Genomic DNA, 21,838 nt, shown 5'->3' on the forward strand with positions numbered 1-21,838 from the left:
TCATGCCACTGCCAATGGCAGATGCGTGGAAAACATGAGTGGTATATCTGAAATAACTGACGGAATACATGACGTAGATCTCCTCCTGTGTTCTGTGAGCCTTGTAACATTGTCAGTTTATGGTGTGCATTGATGTTATTGACATTGAGCATGGCCTGTCAGTGTTATTTAGTCCCCATGCCCAACTGGGAAGTTACATGCACTCTGTCAGTAGCTGTCCATGGTACACCAGCTGTGACGTCTGTAGCATTGTCAGTCACTGTGTTGTTGCTCTGCCCTATGCCTCCATCTGGACACTCCCTTCGGTAGCGCAAGGCGGTAGTGTGGTGTCATCCTCTACCTCATATTCCCAGAAGCTCATTATTATAGATGTTGTGTCGTCTGCCGTGCACACAAGTGGAGTCGGTACCAAAAGAGTTATGCCACCTGGATTGTACACAAAAAGGATTGGCACCACTGTGTCATTATGACATTAAGCAATCACGGGAAAAGGTGTCAGAGGACTTGGCGTCATCGGACATTTGTTTCTCATCAGGCACCATTTGTTACCGGTAGTCATCCAATGGTCATGGTGCCATTTCTGGCTTTTCCATTGAGGCTTTTGTTTGCAAACTTGCTTTTCAGGGTTATGGCAGCAATTGTCCATTGGCTCAATGGCTGACAGAAGGAAGGCAGAAGTCAGTACATCACTAGGATCCATTTCTGTGTTTGTGTCATCGGTGTTAGGCAGGTGAGTATCTCCTCCAGTTAACAGCTCTGATTCCAATGCTGTGATAAGTGCCAGATCAGTCTCTGCGATGGCAGTCATCGTTTGTAATGGGTCATGTGAGTAGTGCTGAAGATCAGCAGTTCATGCCGTGACCACAGCATCGGTGACAGGATGGACAGTGGACGTCGCAATGGGGGCAGCGTCGTTGAGCGGTGTCTCTCCAGGCCAGCGCCAGGGGCAGTTTGGCGGAATTTCCTTCCTAGTTGCAGTAGGCACAGGTAAGGGGCTGCATCTGACGATGGCCCTGCATCGTCCTATAACCAGTTAGAATGGCACATGCTTCACTAATTCAAATTTCAGTTGACAGACACTGTTGAGAACAGGATAGGTATCAAAGGTTTTCCATCTGTCGGCCTGGTGACTGCATACATTGCATATGGCTTGGAAGACGACATGAAGATGTCTGGTGGGACCTCAATCGGGAGCTCAAAGACCCTAATCGAATGGAGGCCCTTCCACGTCCGTCAGGGTCCTTGAGGTTTGGCACGTTGTGGATGTCAATGTCGGTGCACAATTCTTTGGTGTGCATATTGACACCTACAACGTTTCCAGTAATGGAAAACTGAATGCCAGTTACATCCTGTGGGTCCAGGCTAAGATCATCCCGTACAACTCAATTTCGAAAGGTCGTAGCCGTGCATATTCAACTTGAAGAGTGATCCTGGTCGCTACCCGGCGTTCAGTGTGCGCCACGGCTCGCTCGTAACAGGGAGCAGTGCCCGGAGCCGCGGTGGGGAGTAAGCAAAGAAATCGAGCTCGTGCACTCCACGATGGGCAGGACGCGAGCAGACATTGGCGCGTCATAGCTATGCGAGACGAACTATGACTCAGACCTTTGAAAACAAATCAGACTGCATATTTCTATGATTTTTTATATGCAGTCTTTTTGACACAATGGGCTGAGCGTTTTCAGTTTTATCCTAAGTATTTAGTTGGGAACCCAGGAAGTGGGAAGCACGAAGGATTAAATTATTCTCCTTGTAACCAAAGCGATTATCTGCTATCTAATTTTCCAACTGACAAGATCTAGAAATAGGAAAAACTCGCTCTTATTAAGTTTTTCGCAAAAATTAAGTCTTAACATGAGAAGGAAATATTTAGACACGAGTACTGTAGACTGAGGTGAACTAAGCCAACTAACGGAATGGCTTCTCTCTTCTATCCGACGCAGTTCGCACAGTTCTGAACTAGAGCCTGAACTTAAGTAAGAGGACATGCAACGGGACATCCTCCTCTAGCACTACTTTTCCGTAACGTTACTTGTCGATACCAGTATTATTTTCCGAATCCTGGACAGGTCAATATTCTCAGCTGCCTTTCTGAAAACTTTAATATAATTTCAAACGTAGTATGTAGTCTTTCGATCTAAAATTTATGAAATAGAATTACTTTATAATACGTTTTAGTTTCGATGTCATAAGTACTTCTTCTGAATGTATAGTTAAAATCATTTTTTTTACAAACATTTGAAATTACGAATTATTTTTAAACTTAAAATTTCTGTAATTAATTAACCGGCGATATATATATAAAAAGACAATTTAAATAAAAAGAAATAAATCAGTTTATATTTGGACATTTATTTTAACATTGATCATTGTTCAGTTAAAATTTTAGCATATTAAACTTGATTCATAACTAAACTGGTGCCTTATTTAGGATTGAGAAAATGTGAGTTTGTAATCTTACGGAACATCAAATATGGAGCCAAGATTGGGAGACTGCATACAACACTGCATTCATAAAATAACATCCGAAGAACGTTGAAACATATGCAAGAGGAAATTAATCACATCCAATCGATTCAATTTTCACCCAAAGAAGTTACATTCGTAGCGCAATCCTGTCCATCATGAAATTACCACACACTGGCATACTAAATTCATACTAACTCTCTGTGAAATCTTCCCGAAAAGAATAGCTGAGGGCTACTTTGATGATTACACTACATGCTTCATATGGTCAACTTGGTTTACACAAAGAGTGTAACTCCGCAATAATTTTGATAATTAAAATAAATAACATCGAAACACAAATTAAAAAAGAAAAACCTCGAACTGGTTACTATCGTCTTACTATTAACATGATAGGTCCAACAATTGTATAAGCACGTGGTACTGGTCTCACAAAGTACACCCCACGTGGGTTGAACATAAAGAAAAGTTGCTATATTGAAAAACATTGTCAACACGAGGCGTTATAATCTCACTCACATTCACATGTAAGATTGATGATCTAAGTTAGAGTTACGGATCATCCACACGTGGTTCCATTTTACTCACAAAGCAGTGACTAAGCAACTACTGGAAGATATTCTGAACTTCACACTCGAATTACACTGCGTTGCAATGTAAGATAACATTAGATATTTTAGATCTAAACCTGAAATAAAGGTGATTAAATTTTCAGTTAGGCTGAACTTAAGAGATCCATTGTCCTGTGGTCGTGGCAGAAACGCGCTTAGCCGGAGATCTTACCACTTCAGACGCTCACTGTGGACAAACTGCCCTGGGCCCCTACCAAGGACGCTTCCAGATACAAAACGGAGGTGACCAGAGAGGCAGCTTCCTATACCAACATGACAAGGGACGGACAGGACCATACTAAGAATAGAAACCTCTTGGCTTTTAGAAAGCGTAGCTACTTGTTCCGACGTTGCCCTACTATTGTCTAGCAGACAGGCTTGTCTGTTACCATCAAGCATGCAACTAGAAATACATTTGCTCATCCATCCTTTCACACAGAAGAGAAGGGGATCACAGTATCTTATCATATACAGTATATAAAAGAAAGCGGATGTAGGTTCCGTATGAGACTGTGTGACATGAATTACATGTAAACTGTGTTTTAAAGTGTAGTAGTGTGACAGATCGTTCTTGATTATGTGTAAAAGTAACACGTTCCACTGCTCAGTCTCCTCCCAGATAGAGACAGAAACACCACAGTAAATTTAGAAATGGAATGTATGCTGTAAATGACAACAGATTTAAGAAATTAACATGAAAGGAATCCAACAGAGACCTTTCAGTGTATAATATTCAGCGTTAGTGTGTGTAGTTAGTTATACGTACAGATCAGACACCATCCTACAAGTATACATACATGGTGTAATGGGTATAAGTGCATATATTTCTATTGGTGAGTGAGAACAGAGTACTAAACAATATTATATCAGTACTTGCGCCATTTGCAGACTAATAATTATGGCTGTTAGTGGTCGTACGTTTTAGATGGGTTATTATTTGCAAGTACATACGGAAAAACAAGCAATTGAAAATGTACCTTTCTATGGGCAACACATAAGGTAATGAAGGGTAGATGCGTAGAAGCAAAATGAAAGTCTTGTGAGAGGCGTACTCAATTTTACTTACGACGGTGAAGTACACAAGATATATAAAAACTGAAAATAGTATATATGGTTGCTACATACTGAAGTGCCTATACAATTTAAGTTAATCTTATTAATCTTTAATTTGTGTCTCAGAAATCTTTAATTTTTGTGTCAGAAAAATCTTGTAGCAAACAGATGTATTATACATACAGGAGAGACGTCTTTCGTTATTCAGGAATGAGGCCAGATATGATAGATAAACCGTAGAGTATTAACAAAATGCACACAGCAGTATAATGTTCACGGACGAAAGAAAAACACTGGAGCAATCGCCTGTTCTCTGTTGACCACACAGGGATAGAAACGAAAGTAAGAGAAGAATTGTGAAAACGTCACCAAGTTTTTGAGCATCGAGGAACAGGGTGTGTAGTCTCCAGACGGACTTGTATTTTGAGCAAAACATCTTTCCTACCCTGATTCCTTGGCCACCAAGTTGTTTTGTCCTGCAATACGGCGACCATGGTGAGGTACAGCTCTGTGTCCTCCGCAGGGAGCAGCCTGTCAGCTCTCCTGTAGGCGTGGCGGCCGCAGGGAGACATACGACGACAGCATTTAATGAGTAAGCACCGAGAGTCGTGTGTGGATGTACGTACAAAGTGACATAACCACCGAAATGTTTGACAGAACACCAAATATTAACGTTTTCCGTGTGGTTACAAATGTGTGAAAGGGAAATCCACCAGGCAATGCACGAAAGATATGTATGTGTGTATGCAGTGATTCTGTATACCTGTTTCAAAATGGTTTCTAATGGCTCTGAGCACTATGGGACTTAACACATGTGGTCATCAGTCTCCTAGAACTTAGAACTGCTTAAACCTAACTAACCTAAAGACATCACACACATCCATGCCCGAGGCAGGTTTCGAACCTGCGACCGTAGCTATACCTGTTTCAATATTTCCTATATGTGAAAGGCAAGTTCATGGTGTCAGCTGTTCTGAATCAGCAGCTTAAATGTCCAAATGCCACCTTTAGTGACCCTTTAGCGAGAGGTAGACGAGAGTGCATTTTTCGTCCAAGCAACCCCTTTCCATGGTCATAAGACTTGGCGCACGGTTCACCTCCAGAAACAGGTGTTCCTCCTGCGGCAGTGCGTGTCTGCGGCCTATCACTGGCTCTGAGGACAGTTGACAGTGAAAATGGACAGCGACAGGTCATACATAAAGCACGCCAGTGGCGAGACGCAATCAATACCTCCACTGCCCGATAACAACGGTGAACTCATTGATGACAGTGCCACCACAGCAGAGTTATTAAACACGTTTTCCGAAACTAATTCACCGAGGAAGACAAAGTAAATATTCCTGAATTCCAATTAAGAACAACTGCCAAGATGAGAAACATAGAAGTAGAAACCCACGGTGTAGCAAGCAGGTTAAATCACTTAATAAAGGTAAGGCCTCCAGTCCAGACTGTATCCCACTCAGGATCCCTTCCGATAATGCCGATGCTATAGCTCCATGTTTAGGAATTATAAACAACCACCTGTCCACAGAAAGTTCTGTACCTAAAGACTGGAAAATTGCTCGAGTCCCACCAATACTGAAAAATGGAAGTAGGAGTAATCCGCTAAATTACAGGCCCACGTCACTAACGTCGATTTGTAGTAGGGTTTTCGAATATATACTGTGTTCGACCATTATGAATTACCTCGAAGAAAACGATTTATTGACACACAGTCATCACGGATGCAGAAAACATCGTTGTTGCGAAACACAACTACTCATGAAGTAATGAGTGCTATCTACAGGGGATGTCCAATTGATTCCATGTTTTTAGATTTCCAGAAGACTTTCGACACCGTTCCTCACAAGCGTCTTCTAACCAAACTGCATGATTATGGAAAATCGCCTCAATTGTGCTGCTGGGTTCGTTATTTCCTCTCAGTAAGATCACAGTCCGTAGTAATAGACGGAAAGTCATCGATTAAAACAGAAGCAATATCCTGCGTTCCCCAAGGAAGTGTTATCGGCCATCTGTTGTTCCCCAGCCGGGTAGCAGCGCGATCTTGGGCGTCTTGTCACGCTCCGTGTGACTCCCCCCGTCGGAAGTTCGAGTCCTCCATCGGGCTTGGGTCTGTGTGTCGCCCTTAGCGTAAGTTAGTTTATGTTAGATTAAATAGCGTGTAAGCTGAGGGACGGATGACCTTAGCAGTTTGGTCCCATAAGACCTTACCACAAATTTCCAAATTTTTCTCTCCGTTTTTACAGAAGAATATTAACGACATAGGAGACAATCTGAGTAGCTCTCTCAGATTGTTTGCAAATGATGATCTCATTTACCGTCTTGTTAAGTCATCAGATGACCAAAACGAACAGCAAAATGATTTAGATAACATATGTTTGTTGCGAAAAGTGGCAATAGACCCTAAATAAAGCAAAGTGTGAAGTTATTGACATGAGTACTAAAAGAAATCCACTAAATTTCGATTATGCGATAAGTCACACAAATCTGAAGACTGTAAATTCAACTAAATACTTGGGGATTACAATTACAAATGACCTAAATTGGAACGATCACATAGATAATGTTTTGGGTAGAGCAAACCAAAGACTGCAATTCATTGGCAGAACACTTAGAAGATGCAACAGGTCTACTAAAGAGACTGCTTACACCAAGCTTGACCGTCCTATTCTGGAGTATTTCTGTGCGGTGTGGGATCCCCATCTGGAGGGACTGACGGACGACATAACAGTACTGCGCTCGTTTTCCATTCACAATTGACTCTTGCCTTCCAAAGCTGAAAAAGATATATTTGACTAACGTGAAAGATGTAACGGCAATACACTAGCGTATGTTTACCGTTATTTGGGTTATTAACGAAAGGCAAGCCTACGTTTCTAGCATTTCTAGTCTTAGAGAAAGCTTCTGACAATTCTTTCAAATTCTGAAGGTGGCAGGGGTCAAATGCAACGAGTGACAGGCTATTTACAATTTGTACAGAAACCAGATGGCAGTCATAAGAGCCGAGGGGCATGAAAGGGAAACAGTGGTTGGGAATGGATTGAGACAGGGTTGTAGCCTATCCACAATGTCATTAAGTCTATATATTGAGCAAGCAGTAAAGAAAACATAAGAAAAATTCGCAGTAGGAATTTAAATCCGAAGAAGAAATAAAAGCTCTGAGGTTTACCGACGACACTGGAATTCTCTCAGAGAGTGCAAATGACCTGGAAGAGCAGTCGAATGGAACGGACAGTGTCTTAAAAGGAGGATAAAAGATGAACATCAAAAAAGCGAAACGACGATAATGGGATATATTCGAATTAAATCAGGTGAGGCTAAGGGAATTAGATTAGCAAACGAGACACTTAAAGTAGTAAATAAGCTTTGCTATTTGGGGAGAAAAATAACTGATCATGGTGGAAGTAGAGAGGATGTAAAATGTAGATTAGCAATGACAGGGAAAGAGTTTCCAAAGAAGAGGAATTTGTTAACATCGAGTTTAGATTTAAGTGTCAGGAAGTCGTTTCTGAAAGAATTTTTATGGAGTGTAGCTATGTATGGATATGAAACACGACGATAAATAGTTTAGACAAGAAGAGAATAGAAGCTTTCGAAATGTGGTGCTACAGAAGAATGCTGAAGATTATATGGATATACCACATACCTAATGAGGAGGTGCTGAATAGAATTGGGGAGAAGAGAAATTTGTGGCACAAATTGACTAGAAGAAGGGATCTGTTGGTAGGACATGTTTTGAGGCATCAAGGGATCACTAATTCAGTATTGAAGAGCAGCGTGGAGGGAGACCAAGATATGAATATATTAAGCAGACTCAGAAGGATGTAGACTGCAGTAGGTACTTTGAGATGAAGGAGCTTACACAGGAAAGAGCTGCATCAAACCAGTCTCTGAACTGAAGACCACAACAACAACAACACCAACAACAACATGTTTACGATGGAAATCAGGAAGGAAAGTTATTCATACAGGGTGACAATTCGAGGTTGAAATTTTCACTCTGTAGCGGAGTGTGCGCTGATATGCAACTTCCTGGCAGAAGTGCTAGTGAAGTTTGGAAGGTAGCAGATGAGGTACTCGCAGAACTGAAGCCCAGAGGACGGGACGTGAGTAGTGGTTGGGTAGTCCTGTCGACAGAGCACTTGCCCGGGAAAGGCAAAGGTCCCGAGTTCGAGTCTCGGTCCGGCACACAGTTTTAATCTGTCAAGCAGTTTGAGGGTGCAATTATTGACCTACATGAAATGAAATCCTCATAGATTCTGAACGGTTTGCTTTATGACGTTCAAATTGCATGCTTGGCCGCGGGGGATGATGGTAATTAGTATGTGCATGTGCGTGCGACTTGTTGTGTCGGCCATGTGCACGAGAAAACGTCATGGTACAGTGTACCTGAACATATACGCTAGTAATAGCAGCCCAAATGCGGCTCAAAGGAAGTGGTGCGACCGAGATCAAGCTGAAGACAACCGGTCCATGTGTGCTAACAATAAAGAATATGTTTGGAAAATTTGAGAGAACGGGTAGCTTTCTTGCTGACAGTGTTCGCAATGTCTGTCGTCCAAAATGGATGAAAACGACTGAAAACATCAACATGACAAGTCTTGTGTTTCAAACCAGCCCCAGGAAATCTATCACACGAGCTGTACAACAGCTGGGAATCAACTGGGTGGCACTGCGGCATGTAGTTGTTGAAGACCTGCATCTTTTCCCATACAAAATTCAAGCTTCTCAGCCGTTAAGCCAGCAGTCATGTTTCGCCTACACTGTTGTCTGCAGAATTGATGAACAGGACTTTGATGTGAATATGGTTTCGTTTCGCGGCTAAGCCCACATCCACTTGGATGTGTTCGTCAATAAGTAAAATTGACGCATTTCGTGGACTGAGACTGGGCATTCGGTGATCGAGAAGTCTTGCACCCTCAACAGAGCACTGTGTGGTGTGCAGTCTCCAGTCACGGAATAATCAGTGCAATATTCTTTTGGTGACTTCCGAACGGTACGTTTTGGAAGATGATATCATCACGATTATCCGAAGTTAGGATCATTTCTATAAGACGTGATTCATACAACATAGTGCTCGACCCCTTCGAAGCAGGGAAGTATTTGATGTCCTGGAGGAGCATTTTGGGGACCGCATTCTGGCTCTGGTGTACCCAGGAGGCACTCGCATGGGCCTCGATTGGCCGCCATATTCTCCGGATCTCAATACATCGACTTCTTCTTGTGGGGCTGTATTAAGGTCAAGGTGTACAGCAATAGCCCCGAGACTAATGTTGAGCTGAAAACAGACATTCAGGAGGTCATCGACAGCATCTATGTTCCGACACTTAAGCGGGTCACGCAGAATTTCGCTATTCGTCTGCGCCACGTCATTGCCTATGACGGCTGTCACACCGAAGATGTCATAACCTTAATCCGAATATATGTTGTGACGTTTACATTTTGAATAAAATGTGTACACGCCGAACTCCGTAACTAATTTACGTTTTTTCTTTCTTCTTCATATACAGTCCGCCAGAAAAATGTATACACACCATAAGGAACGAAAAGTATTACTTATGTGTTTATTTTACATTTAATAATCGATCACATATGTTGCACAGCCTTTAGCTTAGCATGTGGTTACTTCAAGTGTTAAAAAGTTCACAGTCGACGGCTTTACACATAGCAGAACGACGAGCGGTCGTCGCAACTCTCTAAGCGCTATAGGACTTAACATCTAATGGCCCTAGAACCTACAACTACTTAAACCTAACTAACCTCACATACATCCATGCCAGAGGCAGGATTCTAGCCTGCGAACGTAGCAGCAGCGGGGTTCCGGACTGAAGCGTCTAGAACCTCTCGGCCACAGCGGCCGGCTCGTCGCAACTATGTCAGTCACTGTTACAGTGTAGATCGCTGCACATGTCGCTGTCATCTCCTCCAGCGTGCGTGGCTTACGTCGATAGACGTTATCTTTCACAGTTCCCCACAAGTAAAAGTCCGTAGCTGTTCGATCTGGCGACCGTGGAGGGAACTCAATGGGTCTTCTTCATCCAGTCCAATGCCACAGGCGCGGGACACGATGGGAATTAGAATGCCCATCGAACACGCCAGGTTGTTGTCGGCCACTTTTATTTGGATGGATGCTTTACTAAGTGAAATTGGCACAGTTGGGGGACTGAGAGTCAGCATTTGGCGATCGAGATGTCACTTCACCCTCAACGGGAGACTGTGTGGTGTGCAGTGTCCACTCGTGGATTAATCGGTGCGGTATTCCTTTGGTGACTACCGAACGGTATGTGAAGGTTATGGAAGATGATTTCAATCCCGTTAGCCAAATTCATCCTGGAGGAGCACTTTTGGGACTGCATTCTCGTTCTGATGCATCCAGAGGCCACTAGCAAGAGACTAGATTGGATTCACTTTCAGATAAAACAGCTGTGCCACGCATACCTGCTCTATTCTCCTGTATACTATATGTAACACTACTCTCCGTTCCTAAGTACGTGTTTGTTGAATAGATTAAAGATAATTGTTTATAGTACACTACCTTGCCGGATTCATTCATGAATATGTGTAGAACCTGTGTAGAGTGCACTCCAATAGAAGTCCTCTCCTTTTTTATACAGCTTCCACATAACATATCACTCTCTATCCATATTCCTACTCTCTTCTGTACCTCAAACTTTATTTGGCCATTTTACATCATGAAACATTTCCTGTATACCTACAAAAGCTATTTATTTACAATTTAAAATTAAGTTTAAAATATTACTCCTTCTTGAATTCTTCGGTTTTTTTCCGAATCCAAACTGACTTTATGATAATCGTGTGTCAATTGTTCGAAGACAGAGGAAGCTTTTATTTGATGTGGCATTCACGACTAAGCTAAGACTTCGGTAATTTTTGTATTTTAAGACATTCCTCCTTTAAGAATAAATATCGTATAATGTTTCTCTAGAGTCTGAGGGCAATTACCCCTGTTCCTATATGTTACACAAGGGAGTATTTAACAGATTTCTAATTTCAATCCTTCCAGGTTCGACAAATTCAGCTGGAGTGTTGTCTATCCCAGGGCTTCCTTGTTTCTCAGATTTTCAGAGCTAGCTGATAGAAAATAGCTGCAATAAATAATAGTAATTTAAAACGTCATTTAAAGGATCAACCTGGTCGTCTAATGTAGGAACTGGAACTGTGACTATTTTCAGCGCTAATTACAGCTTGTAATGAATAACTTACAACAACAAAGGTCAGTTATCAGTACCATCTGCAACAATTTGGTAGGGTGTCATCAATTACGAAATGATGGAAAGAATGTGTGTTGAAAAGATGGCATATTCTCTATGACTGGCTTTGACATATCCCCCTACAGTAATGGCTCCCAACCTTTCTGAGAGCATTATCCCAGAGTGCAAACAGACACTAGCTAGAGCTCCACTTCCCCCCTTCCCTTCCCAGCCACCCAAACACCCAAACACACACACCAAGTCATCATCCTTAGCGATTAACTAAACTCCACTAACAAGGGAACCTCCCCATCGCACCCCCCTCAGATTTAGTTATAAGTTGGCACAGTGGATAGGCCTTGAGAAACTGAACACAGATCAATCGAGAAAACAGGAAGAAGTTGTGTGGAACTATTAAAAAAACAAGCAAAATGTACAAACTGAGTAGTCCATGCTCAAGATAGGCAACTTTAAGGAGTAAACAAGCTCAGTAGAGCTGTGGTCCTGTGGTTAGCGTGAGCAGCTGTGGACCGAGAGGTCCTTGGTTCAAGTATTCCCCTGAGTGAAAATTTTTAATTTTTTATTTTCAGACAATTATCAAAGTTCAGGAACACACACACAATCAACCTCGCTCTCCAAAGTTCCAGAACATGTTCAGATTTACTTGTACACATGCAGGATTTGACGGTATACACATGGAAACATTTGAAAACGTTAAAAACATATGTTTTGACAGAGCACAGGGAAAACTGTGCGACTGTGAAACTGTTGCATTCATTTGGTGCGGTTTATGAGACAAGCTCTTGTGATTTCATCACTTTTTTGGGAGTGATTATCTCATCCACATGAAAACCTAAATCGGGCAAGGTAGAAGAATCTTTTTACCCATTCGCCAAGTTTACAAGTTAGGTGGGTCGTCAACATATTCCTGTCATGTGTTGTATAGAATATATCAGACGTGTTTTCCTGTGGAGGAATCGGTTGACCTATGACCTTGCGATCAAATGTTTTCGGTTCCCATTGGAGAGGCACGTCCATTCGTATACTAATCGCACGGTTTTGCGGTGCGGTCGCAAAACATAGACACTAAACTTATTACAGTGAACAGAAACGTCAATGAACGAACGGACAGATCATAACTTTGCGAAAATAAAGAAAGTAAACTTTTCACTTGAGGGAAGAGTTGAACCGAGGGCCTCTCATTCCACAGCTGCTCACGCTAACCACGAGACCACGGCGCTCCTGAGCTCACACTATCCTTGATGTTGCATATCTTTGGCATGGACTACTCAGTTTGCATATTTTACTTATTTTCTTCATAGTTCCACACAACTTCTTCCTGTTTTCTCGATTGATCTGTGTTCAGTTTTTCAAGGCCTATCCACTGTGCCAACTTATAACTAAATCTGAGGGGGGTGCGATGGGGAGGTTCCCTTGTAAGAAGAATATTTCCTTAGAAAATTCTTATTTTGAAAGTGATGAAAGATAAATGATACTTAGCTTTTGTAGATGCTTTATTAAACCTCAGACTAATGTGTCAATTATACAATTGGTACTTCTTATTTGTAATGATGTAGCCTTTCTCATTGCGTCTAAGACTACTCAAAAATGGAAGTTAACTAACTGTCTGCAGTGAAGTTATGCACTTGTTACAAAACTTGTTTCCTCTACACCACTTCTATCTCTATTGACACTTGCGTCACCCTCATCCTGCACCTTTACTTAAAATCAATCAAGTGAAAATTCATGCACTCTGCTTACTGTTTCTGAATCACTTGATTGCTGGACTCCTTACTTCTGCAGTGTCAGAAATCGAACGATTTTAACTTGCCAAGGCTTTGTGTCTGACTAGGTGCCACAAATAATAATAAAAATAAAGTACTGTACACATCTTACACTACAATAGTAGCCATTACATAGTAAGTGTTGAGTTGAAGTTTAATATTTTTTCATTTATTATTATGAAGTGAGTGATGACGAAATTTCTGGTCATTTGCTAGAAATTTTTATGAGATATTGAAACATATGTGATCTATATGTCTCGATTTCTCCATCATGGTACAAAGTGAAAACTGTTGTGTGCAGCAGGAGCATTATGTTTGGAAGATGAAGTTCATACATTCGTTTGACAAGCTGTAGCGTGCACCACAGTGTGTCATTCATTACTTCTATTATTTGAAAATAAAAATTTATTGATGGTAAATTATGTAATAGCTACAAATTGTTGCGAAATAGTCATGATAAACATGATCTTTTAGAAATAATTTAGTATTGTGACCAAAACGCAGTTAGGCACAGTTATTTGTACTCCAGATAAAATTTTATTTTATCCATTGGGGGGGAGGGGGGGCGTTATGCCACTACCCTACAAAATGTTGGGTGTTGTCATATTGGAATATGTCAGAAGTTGCCATCTAGCTATGCCCGCCACCTCTATGTCACGTTTCTAGAAAGTCATTCCAGACTGTGACAGCAGTTACTTGATCCCCTGTATCAATTCCTGGAAAGAAACATGCTGGTATAGCAGTTAAGGGCAGAGGGATACAGATTTCAGGCATGAAATATCATTGTTTTCTTAAATAACTGCAGAAATCGGGACTGGGTGTTGAACAATGTATGCTCTCAGTTTTGTGCTAGATATTCATTTTGATATTTTGAGCAGGTAATTGTAGAAAGAGGCCTCTATTCCTTCTGTGGCATTTTGTACAGGCAAATAGGGAAGTCTTAAGAGGAGATGCAATAGATTTTCAAAAGTATTATTTCCTTCATCTACACACTATAATCTATGTTGGGTGTAAATTTTATCCTGATAGCAGCTTTAGAAATGCCTTTAAATTGTGGCATTGATTAACTCTGCACTGACAGCCACTCCCACTTTTTCCAACATTTGGGAAACTGTGTTTCAGAATCGCTCACAGTGGGACGAGTTCAGGAGGCTGAGGAGGCCGCGGCCGTGGATCTGGGAGCCCTGCTGGACGCCGGGGACGGCGCTGTGGTGACTCTGCTGGCCGGGCACACGCGGCTTGTGGCTCACAGGGCTGTCTTGGCCGCCAGGAGTCCCGTGTTTGCGGACATGTTCCGTCGCGTCACTGTAGAGGGCAGCAGCAGCCAGCTCGTACACTCGGACACAGAGGGTCCTGTGCTGCGCCAGGTGCTGGCATACCTCTACACCCTGCAGGTGCCCCAGCTGCCCAGCATGGCCCCAAAGCTGCTGGTCGCCGCCGACGTATACGGCCTGTCGGTACTGAAAGCGCACTGTGAGCAACAGGTGGTCGCCCAGCTGTCTGTCGAGACTGCGGCAGCTGCAGGTGTTATCGCGATTAAGCATTCCGCCAACAGGCTGAAGCAGGCCGCCGTCGCCTTCATAAAGGCCCACTTGCTCCATGTGATGGCGACGCAGGGCTGGGCTGAGGCTGTAGTCAACGACCCACAAACTGTTGTGGAGTTGACTCACCTGATTGCAGAGAAACCGACAGACACCAGGTAAGCGTGAGACAAGTCACAATTCTACGTTACACAGCGATACGTGTGTGTACTGCCAGGCCTACAATGTCCACCACAAATTTTAATTAGATGTGCATGTGCAGTAAAATACACTACTACTTATATCCATTTTCTTGTATACACTGTGTGATCAAATGTATCCAGACACCTGGCTGAATATGACTTACAAATTCAATGAAGCCCTCCATCGGTAATGCTGGAATGCAGTGTGGTGTTGGTCCGCCCTTAGCCCTCATCTCAGCTTCCACTCTCGCAGCCATACGTTCAATCAGGTGCTGGATGGTTTATTGGGGAATGGCAGCTCATTCTGCACTGAAGAGAGGTATCGATGTTGGTCGGTGAGACCTGGCACGAAGCTGGTGTTCCAATATATCCCAGATGTGTTCTGTAGCGTTCTGGTCAGGACCTTGTGTGGGCCAGTCCTTCGCAAAGACGTTACTGTCATGCAACCACTCGGCCACAGCCCATGCATTATGAACAGGTGCTCGATCATGTTGAAAGATGTAATCGCCATCCCCCAACTGATCTTGAACAGTTGGAAACAAGAAGGCGCTTAAAACATGAATGTAGGACTGTGCTGTGATAGTGCCACGCAAAACAACAAGGGGTGCAAGCATCCTCCATGACAAATACGACCATATCATAAAACCACCGCCTCTGAATTTTACTGTTGGCACTACACATGCTGGCAGAGAGCGTTCACAGGGCATTCGCCATACCCACACCCTGCCATCCGATTGACACATTGTGTACCATGATTTGTCACTCCACACAACGTTTTTCCACTGCTCAACCGTCCAATGCTTTCGCTTCTTACACCAGGCAATTACCTTCGTGATGTGTGGCTTAAGAGCAGCCGTTAGACCATGAAATCCTAGTTTTGTCACCTCCCACCTAACTGTCATTGTACTTGCAGTGGATACAGTGACGAATCACGGTACAAAATGTTGCCATCCGATGGCAGGGAGTGGGTGTGGCGAATCCTTGGTGTACGTCATTTGCCAGTGTGTGTAGTGCCAACAGTAAAATTCGGAGGCGGTTATGGTGAAGAGCAATTCGTGGACGGAGATTGCATCTTTCAACCTGATCAAGCACCTGATCATAACGCACGGCCTGTGCCGGAGTGATTACTCAGCATGAACATCCCTGTAATGGACTGGCCTGCGCAGAGTTCTGACCTGAATCCTACAGAACATCTTGTGGTGTTTTGGAACACCAACTTCGTGCCCGGCCTTTCCTACTGACAGCGATACCTCTCCTCAGTGCACCACTCCATGAAATATGGGCTGCCATTCCCCAAGAAGCCTTCCAGCACCTGATTCAACGTATGCCTGCGTGAGTAGGAGCTGTCATCAAGGATAATGGTCGGCTGATTCCATATTATATTCTAGCATTACCTACACAGTGCGCCACGAACTTGTAATTCAATTTCAGCCAGTTGTCTGGATACTTTTGATCACATAGTGAACCTTAGAATGCTGCAGCACAGTTCAAGGTGGGCAGCAACGTGTTTTAAATTCCCTATTTGATTTTCTCATTCTGCAAATCTTGAAATATTCGTGGTACTGGAGTAGTCAGTCACAATAGTCGCTGCACCCAAATCAGTACAACAGTTTTGTGTGTTTTGTATCTCCCTTTTACGTTCTAGATATATATGTGGGATTCGCTGACAAGTTCTGTAACAAAATTCATTAACTCTAACGAAGTATTCGAGGGGTATTAGAAATAAGATTTTTGAAGTTTACTATGCTCTAAGGAAAATGTTGTCATTCTCAATCGGAGCATATATGAAACATCTCTCTTAAAGAAGGTGTATAAAAACACAAATCTTAAACACCACATGACCACCTCCCAAGAAAGGCGACAGGGTTTCACAACAGCTCTGCCGCTTCAGGCAGTTCCGCATAATGCTTTGTCTTCCTTCACATTTCCTTCCCACTTCTAGTCTGTTGTTTCTCGTGATATTGACATACTTCAGTCACTAGCTTGTGCAACACACAAAGGAAGGCGCTTTTTGTGTGAAAACTCCGTACTTGGCTCTTAGAGAAGGGTCTGCCAAATATCTACTGACCAGTATTTGCTTAATTTTCCCAGTGGCTTTAGTAAAGATTAGTCCTGCAGTGTTTTCTTCTGCTAGAGCTTAGGGGTTTCCTTATCTGACCTGTTCCAGTTATTGGTCCATTCCTAACAACATCAAAATGAAAGAGATCTTCAGATCCTTCTATTCTTTGTAATCAACATATCACAATATAAATACTCACTACAATGCTAGTGACAAGTAAATTTCATAAATTACTTTTATTGTTAGATATGTCTGAATATTTATGCACTACTTACCGAGCTGCTTCAAAAACTGGAATTCATATCCTTCAGATAATAATCCGTACACTCGGTGATTCATTTCTCATTTATTTTTATTGTTGCAGAAGTGTATCCCATAATTATAAACGAGAATTAATGTTTGAATGAAACTGCTTATCGCCACAGCTATGTTTTCAAGATGCCTATTATTTACACATTAACTTTAAATATGTAATTCTATCTGAATTATTTAGAAGCAAATTTGGGAAACGCATTTCTTAACTTAAATAGGGTGCATGTCACAAAACCCAACCAGTATCTTCTTCATTGCGTCAAGCTATGTACACTATTGCATTGCTTACCATGACAGCCACTTCACACAAGTATCCATCCACATTACATGCATATACATGAAGCCTCTCTTTTTATGTCAATGGTAAATTCATTGCCCAATTTCTTCATGAGAAATCACAAACGCTAACCAACACACACACACAGAACAAAACTACAACTGGCAAAACTAGAAACTGCCACATCTTCAGTAGTTCTCATTTGATACACGGATCTCCCAACAGTTACTGCCATTAAACACCACTGCCACATGTAGCATGGTTTGCACGGCTCTTGAAATACTTATCTTTTTCCATCACAGCACTTGCTTCATAAGCACCACTTGTAAATTCCACATTGTCCAAACACCAGCCACAACTTTTTCACAGATTATCACACTGCATACAAACTTCCATCAAGTAGCATATGTAGCATAGTTCCTTTGTCTGTGCATTGCACTTATATTTAAATTATTAAGCACTAATATAAGACACACACACACACACACACACTAATCACAGTCTGATAAAAATCATTACACTGAACACAGTAACGAAACAAAATTCTTAATTTCAGTGAGTGACAACCTGTGATCAGCACTTAGGCATAAATATATATTATGTAATTAATGTGTCTGCTTATTTTGCTGATCATACTCATAGATTCGTTCAGCCTCCCAGTCAGGTACTATTCAATGTTCACCTGTTTCGTGTGGGTGCTCATTGGCCAGTGTGAATAAAATAAATGTATTGGCCGAAGTTCCAACTCTGTGATAAAGGTTTTAATGGAAGTTAAATTTTTACTGCAGTAGCTTCGTAATATGACAGATATTGTGCTCCATTTTTCTCTGAATTTGCTTCTCCGGTCATTTCAGAAGTATCTGTCATCATATTTACTGTATGTTACCCCTACCGCCCAGTCTGTAGCATATGACCTACGAACACCATCTGATGGACATAGTAGCAAATTAAGTACATTTAAAAGTTTTGCCAATATAACTTCTGAGTGACTGTAACTTGGTATGTTAAACTGCTAGTATGAGGAACTCAAGAGAAGCAGCGTGTAAACTGATTGTCTCACTAGTAAGTCATTTATCTTAGTGGGTTAGTGGACCCACTGTCGCCTTTGGCTGTGTTGGTCCCATCATCTGTGGATGGACAGCTGCCCAGTGGTCCCTGTGTGAATACATGTATCGAAACAGTCTACCTCTGCACTGTGGGCCAGCCACTGGACACAGCAGGACCAACCCCCAATATACAGCCACACAGTGAGCACAGCGACTGTGGCCGGACCCTCGTCACAGCTGTGCAGACCACAGGTCCCCACTCAACCTCCGTCTGTGGCATGTCGTGAGTTCTGTCACTACACAAGCATATATTTAAACAAATTAGAGGAGGGTGGCGTTAGCGAAGTATTATGGCGAAAAAATCGAATTTTAGTTTCTAAAAAGCAGAGATGGCAATGGTTAACAGTAAACTTATTGTTTTAATCGATGTCAACATCTTTCTTTGTATTATGTTCATTCAGTGTTGTAGTATGGGGATTGTTTCCTAAGCTAAAATTCTTTTCCAAAGTTTCTGTATATATTAATGTAGTGGATGGAGTTTCTAGTTTCATTGTTGGTTATATATCTCCCAAATTAAACTGGAAGGGAATGGATCTGGAAGTAGGTTGCTGGTGCGTTGCTATATGAGTATCATACATGAACATAAATCTATGGACTTTATCAGCTGCAAAAGAGAAAGGTAGAGTCTGGAGAAAGTGAAGCATGTAAGACTGGAAAGATAACCTCCACGTAAGACTATGAACATCGTTTGATGTAGAGTTTATGTTTAAATATACATTGCATCAACAAGAACTGAAGTATTCGGAAGGCCTGACGAAACGAAATGTTACTTCACATGTTGATACAGTATGTGACATTATATCAGTCATTGAAAAATCGAGTCAAATTTACACATAACTTAGTGGTATGAACCAATTTATAGTTTGGTATTGCAACCACAATTACCTGGACACATGCGTTGGTTCTGTTGGGAAGTAAATCTTAAAGTCATTTTATCCTCTCCTGACGGAAAGTGGGCCATAACCGTTGCAACTCGTCCTTGATATCGCAGTTACTAGCACTGCAATGGATTGACCCCCGACATGTTAGATCTGGATGTCTTTCGGGACATGGGGGTATTTCAACATGAGGCAAACAATTTATGGAGATACATCCCATGTGTGGGTGAGCATTTTCGTGTTGATTGTTGATGTCACAATACTGTTACATGAGAGGTAGCAAACAGGGACATGGGATGGCAGTGGCATACCATTGTGCCGACAGCGTCCTCAGTCACTATGAGTCTTGAGCCGAGGTCATCCCCAGCGGATCCACATACCATGACCCCAGAAGTAACACTGCTGCATGTCTCCAGAAAACAGAAAGAATGCGACCAAGGTCGCCGCCATAGTGCCTGACGATACTCATCTGGGCCAGTACAAAATGTGATTCATTGCTGTAATGCCAGTAGTCTATGCATTATATTCACAGCACCACTCCAGTAGTAGCCTTTTCTGTGTTGGTAGTAATGACAGCTACACGTGGCTGAATAATTCCATAGTCCATCTGCTAGTGGCCTCTGACACCAATGCAGGGACGAAGACATGCTCTTGGTCTTAGGTACTGTGAACCAAACAATACATTACTACGATTGGCTGGTCCAATAACAAAAGTGTTAAGGGAGTTGACCACTTGTGTATCTAAGAAGATTAGAAAAATGAGTGAAATACAAGTGATACACTTTGATCGGTTGCAATGCTGTCTCGAGGCAGTAAAATATTGCCGGACATGATGGCGTGGCCAATCTGGCTCCAAACCTAGAGAGATACTTCTGTTAGTACAGTGTGGAGCAAATGAAAGTGGCCTGGGAGGTTGGATACGATTGCACGTGAATATATGCATATAGCCACACCCTGTGACATGCACGCCATGTGATCCTCCACGTGATCCACATCAGTTCAGATTGTAGTGCGGGCTGTGCCAGTGTGAGTGGAGCAGAGCAAAGGGGGCGATGGTACTCGCAGTGGAGCAGCAGGCGTTCGTTGTGAAAAGTTATGTGAGAACGAAGTCGTGGAAACGATGTGGTCAGTTGTTTTCTGCGAAATTTAGTGGTGTTAAAGTGTGAGCAACGAGTACCATGCAACGCTTAATCCGAAATTGATGTCAAACAGGATCTGTTTTGAACCAGCAAAAAAAAAATGCCTTAACTCCCCTGCACACTACAAAACATGGCTGCAGTGCGCCAGAAAATGTTTCAGAGACCTACCAAATCAATCCAACACCTGTCACAAGACACCAGGATATCACACTAATTATGCAGACCTGCATATTCAGGGTGGTCCATTGATTGACTGGGCCAAATATCTCAAGAAATAAGCGTCAAATGAAAAACTTATCTAGCTTGAAGGGGGAAACCAGATGGCGCTATGGTTGGTCCGCTAGATGGCTCTGCTATAGGTCAAACGGATATCAACTGCGTGTTTTTTAAATAGGAACCCCCATTTTTTATTACATATTCCAGTAGTACATAAAGCAATATGAACGTTTTAGTTAGGCCACTTTTTTCACTTTGTGATAGATAGCGCTGTAATGGTCACAGACATATGGCTCACAATTTTAGATGAACAGTTCGCAACAGGTAGTTTTTTTAAATTAAAATACAGAACGTAAGTACGTTTAAACATTCTATTGCGGTTGCTCCAATGCGATACATGTACCTTTGTGAACTAATCATTACTGAAAACGCATGCTGTCACAGCATGATTACCTGTAAATACCACATTAATGCAATAAATGCTCAAAATGATGTCCGTCAACCTCAATGCATTTCGCAATACGTGTAACGACATTCCTCTCAACAGCGAGTAGTTCGCCTTCCGAAATGTTTGCACATACATTGACAATGCGCTGACGCATGTTGTCAAGCGTTGTCGGTGGATCACGATAAAAAATATCCATCAACTTTTCCCACAGAAAGAAATCCCGGGACGTCACATCCGGTGAACGTGCGGGCCATGGTATAGTGCTTCGACGATCAATCCACCTGTCATGAAATATACTATTCAATACCGCTTCAACCGTACGCGAGCTATGTGCCAGACATCCATAATGTTGGAAGTACATCGCCATTCTATAATGCAGTGAAACATCTTGTAGTATCATCCCGTAATTTCTCTTGTGCCCAGTGGCAGAACTGTACAAGACGTTCAAAGTCGTCGCCATGCAATTTCTGGTGGACAGAAATATGGAAAGGGTGCAATCGATGTTGATGTAGCATTCTCAACACCGACGTTTTAGAGATCGTCTCCTACTGATTTGCG

At 42.2% G+C, this 21,838-nt stretch overlaps 1 protein-coding gene across 1 annotated transcript in view; it reads left to right on the forward strand.

Annotated features, from left to right (window-relative positions):
• Positions 1–21,838, forward strand: part of LOC124553286 (ankyrin-2-like) — a 102,404-nt gene that overhangs the window by 56,960 nt on the left and 23,606 nt on the right. The window contains exon 3 of the mRNA XM_047127168.1: positions 14,245–14,821. Coding sequence (XP_046983124.1) covers positions 14,245–14,821 — 577 coding nt within the window. The remainder of the gene's footprint in view (positions 1–14,244; positions 14,822–21,838) is intronic.

The sequence above is a fragment of the Schistocerca americana genome, chromosome 11, assembly GCF_021461395.2.
Source record: "Schistocerca americana isolate TAMUIC-IGC-003095 chromosome 11, iqSchAmer2.1, whole genome shotgun sequence".
NCBI classification, from domain to species: Eukaryota; Metazoa; Arthropoda; class Insecta; order Orthoptera; family Acrididae; genus Schistocerca; species Schistocerca americana.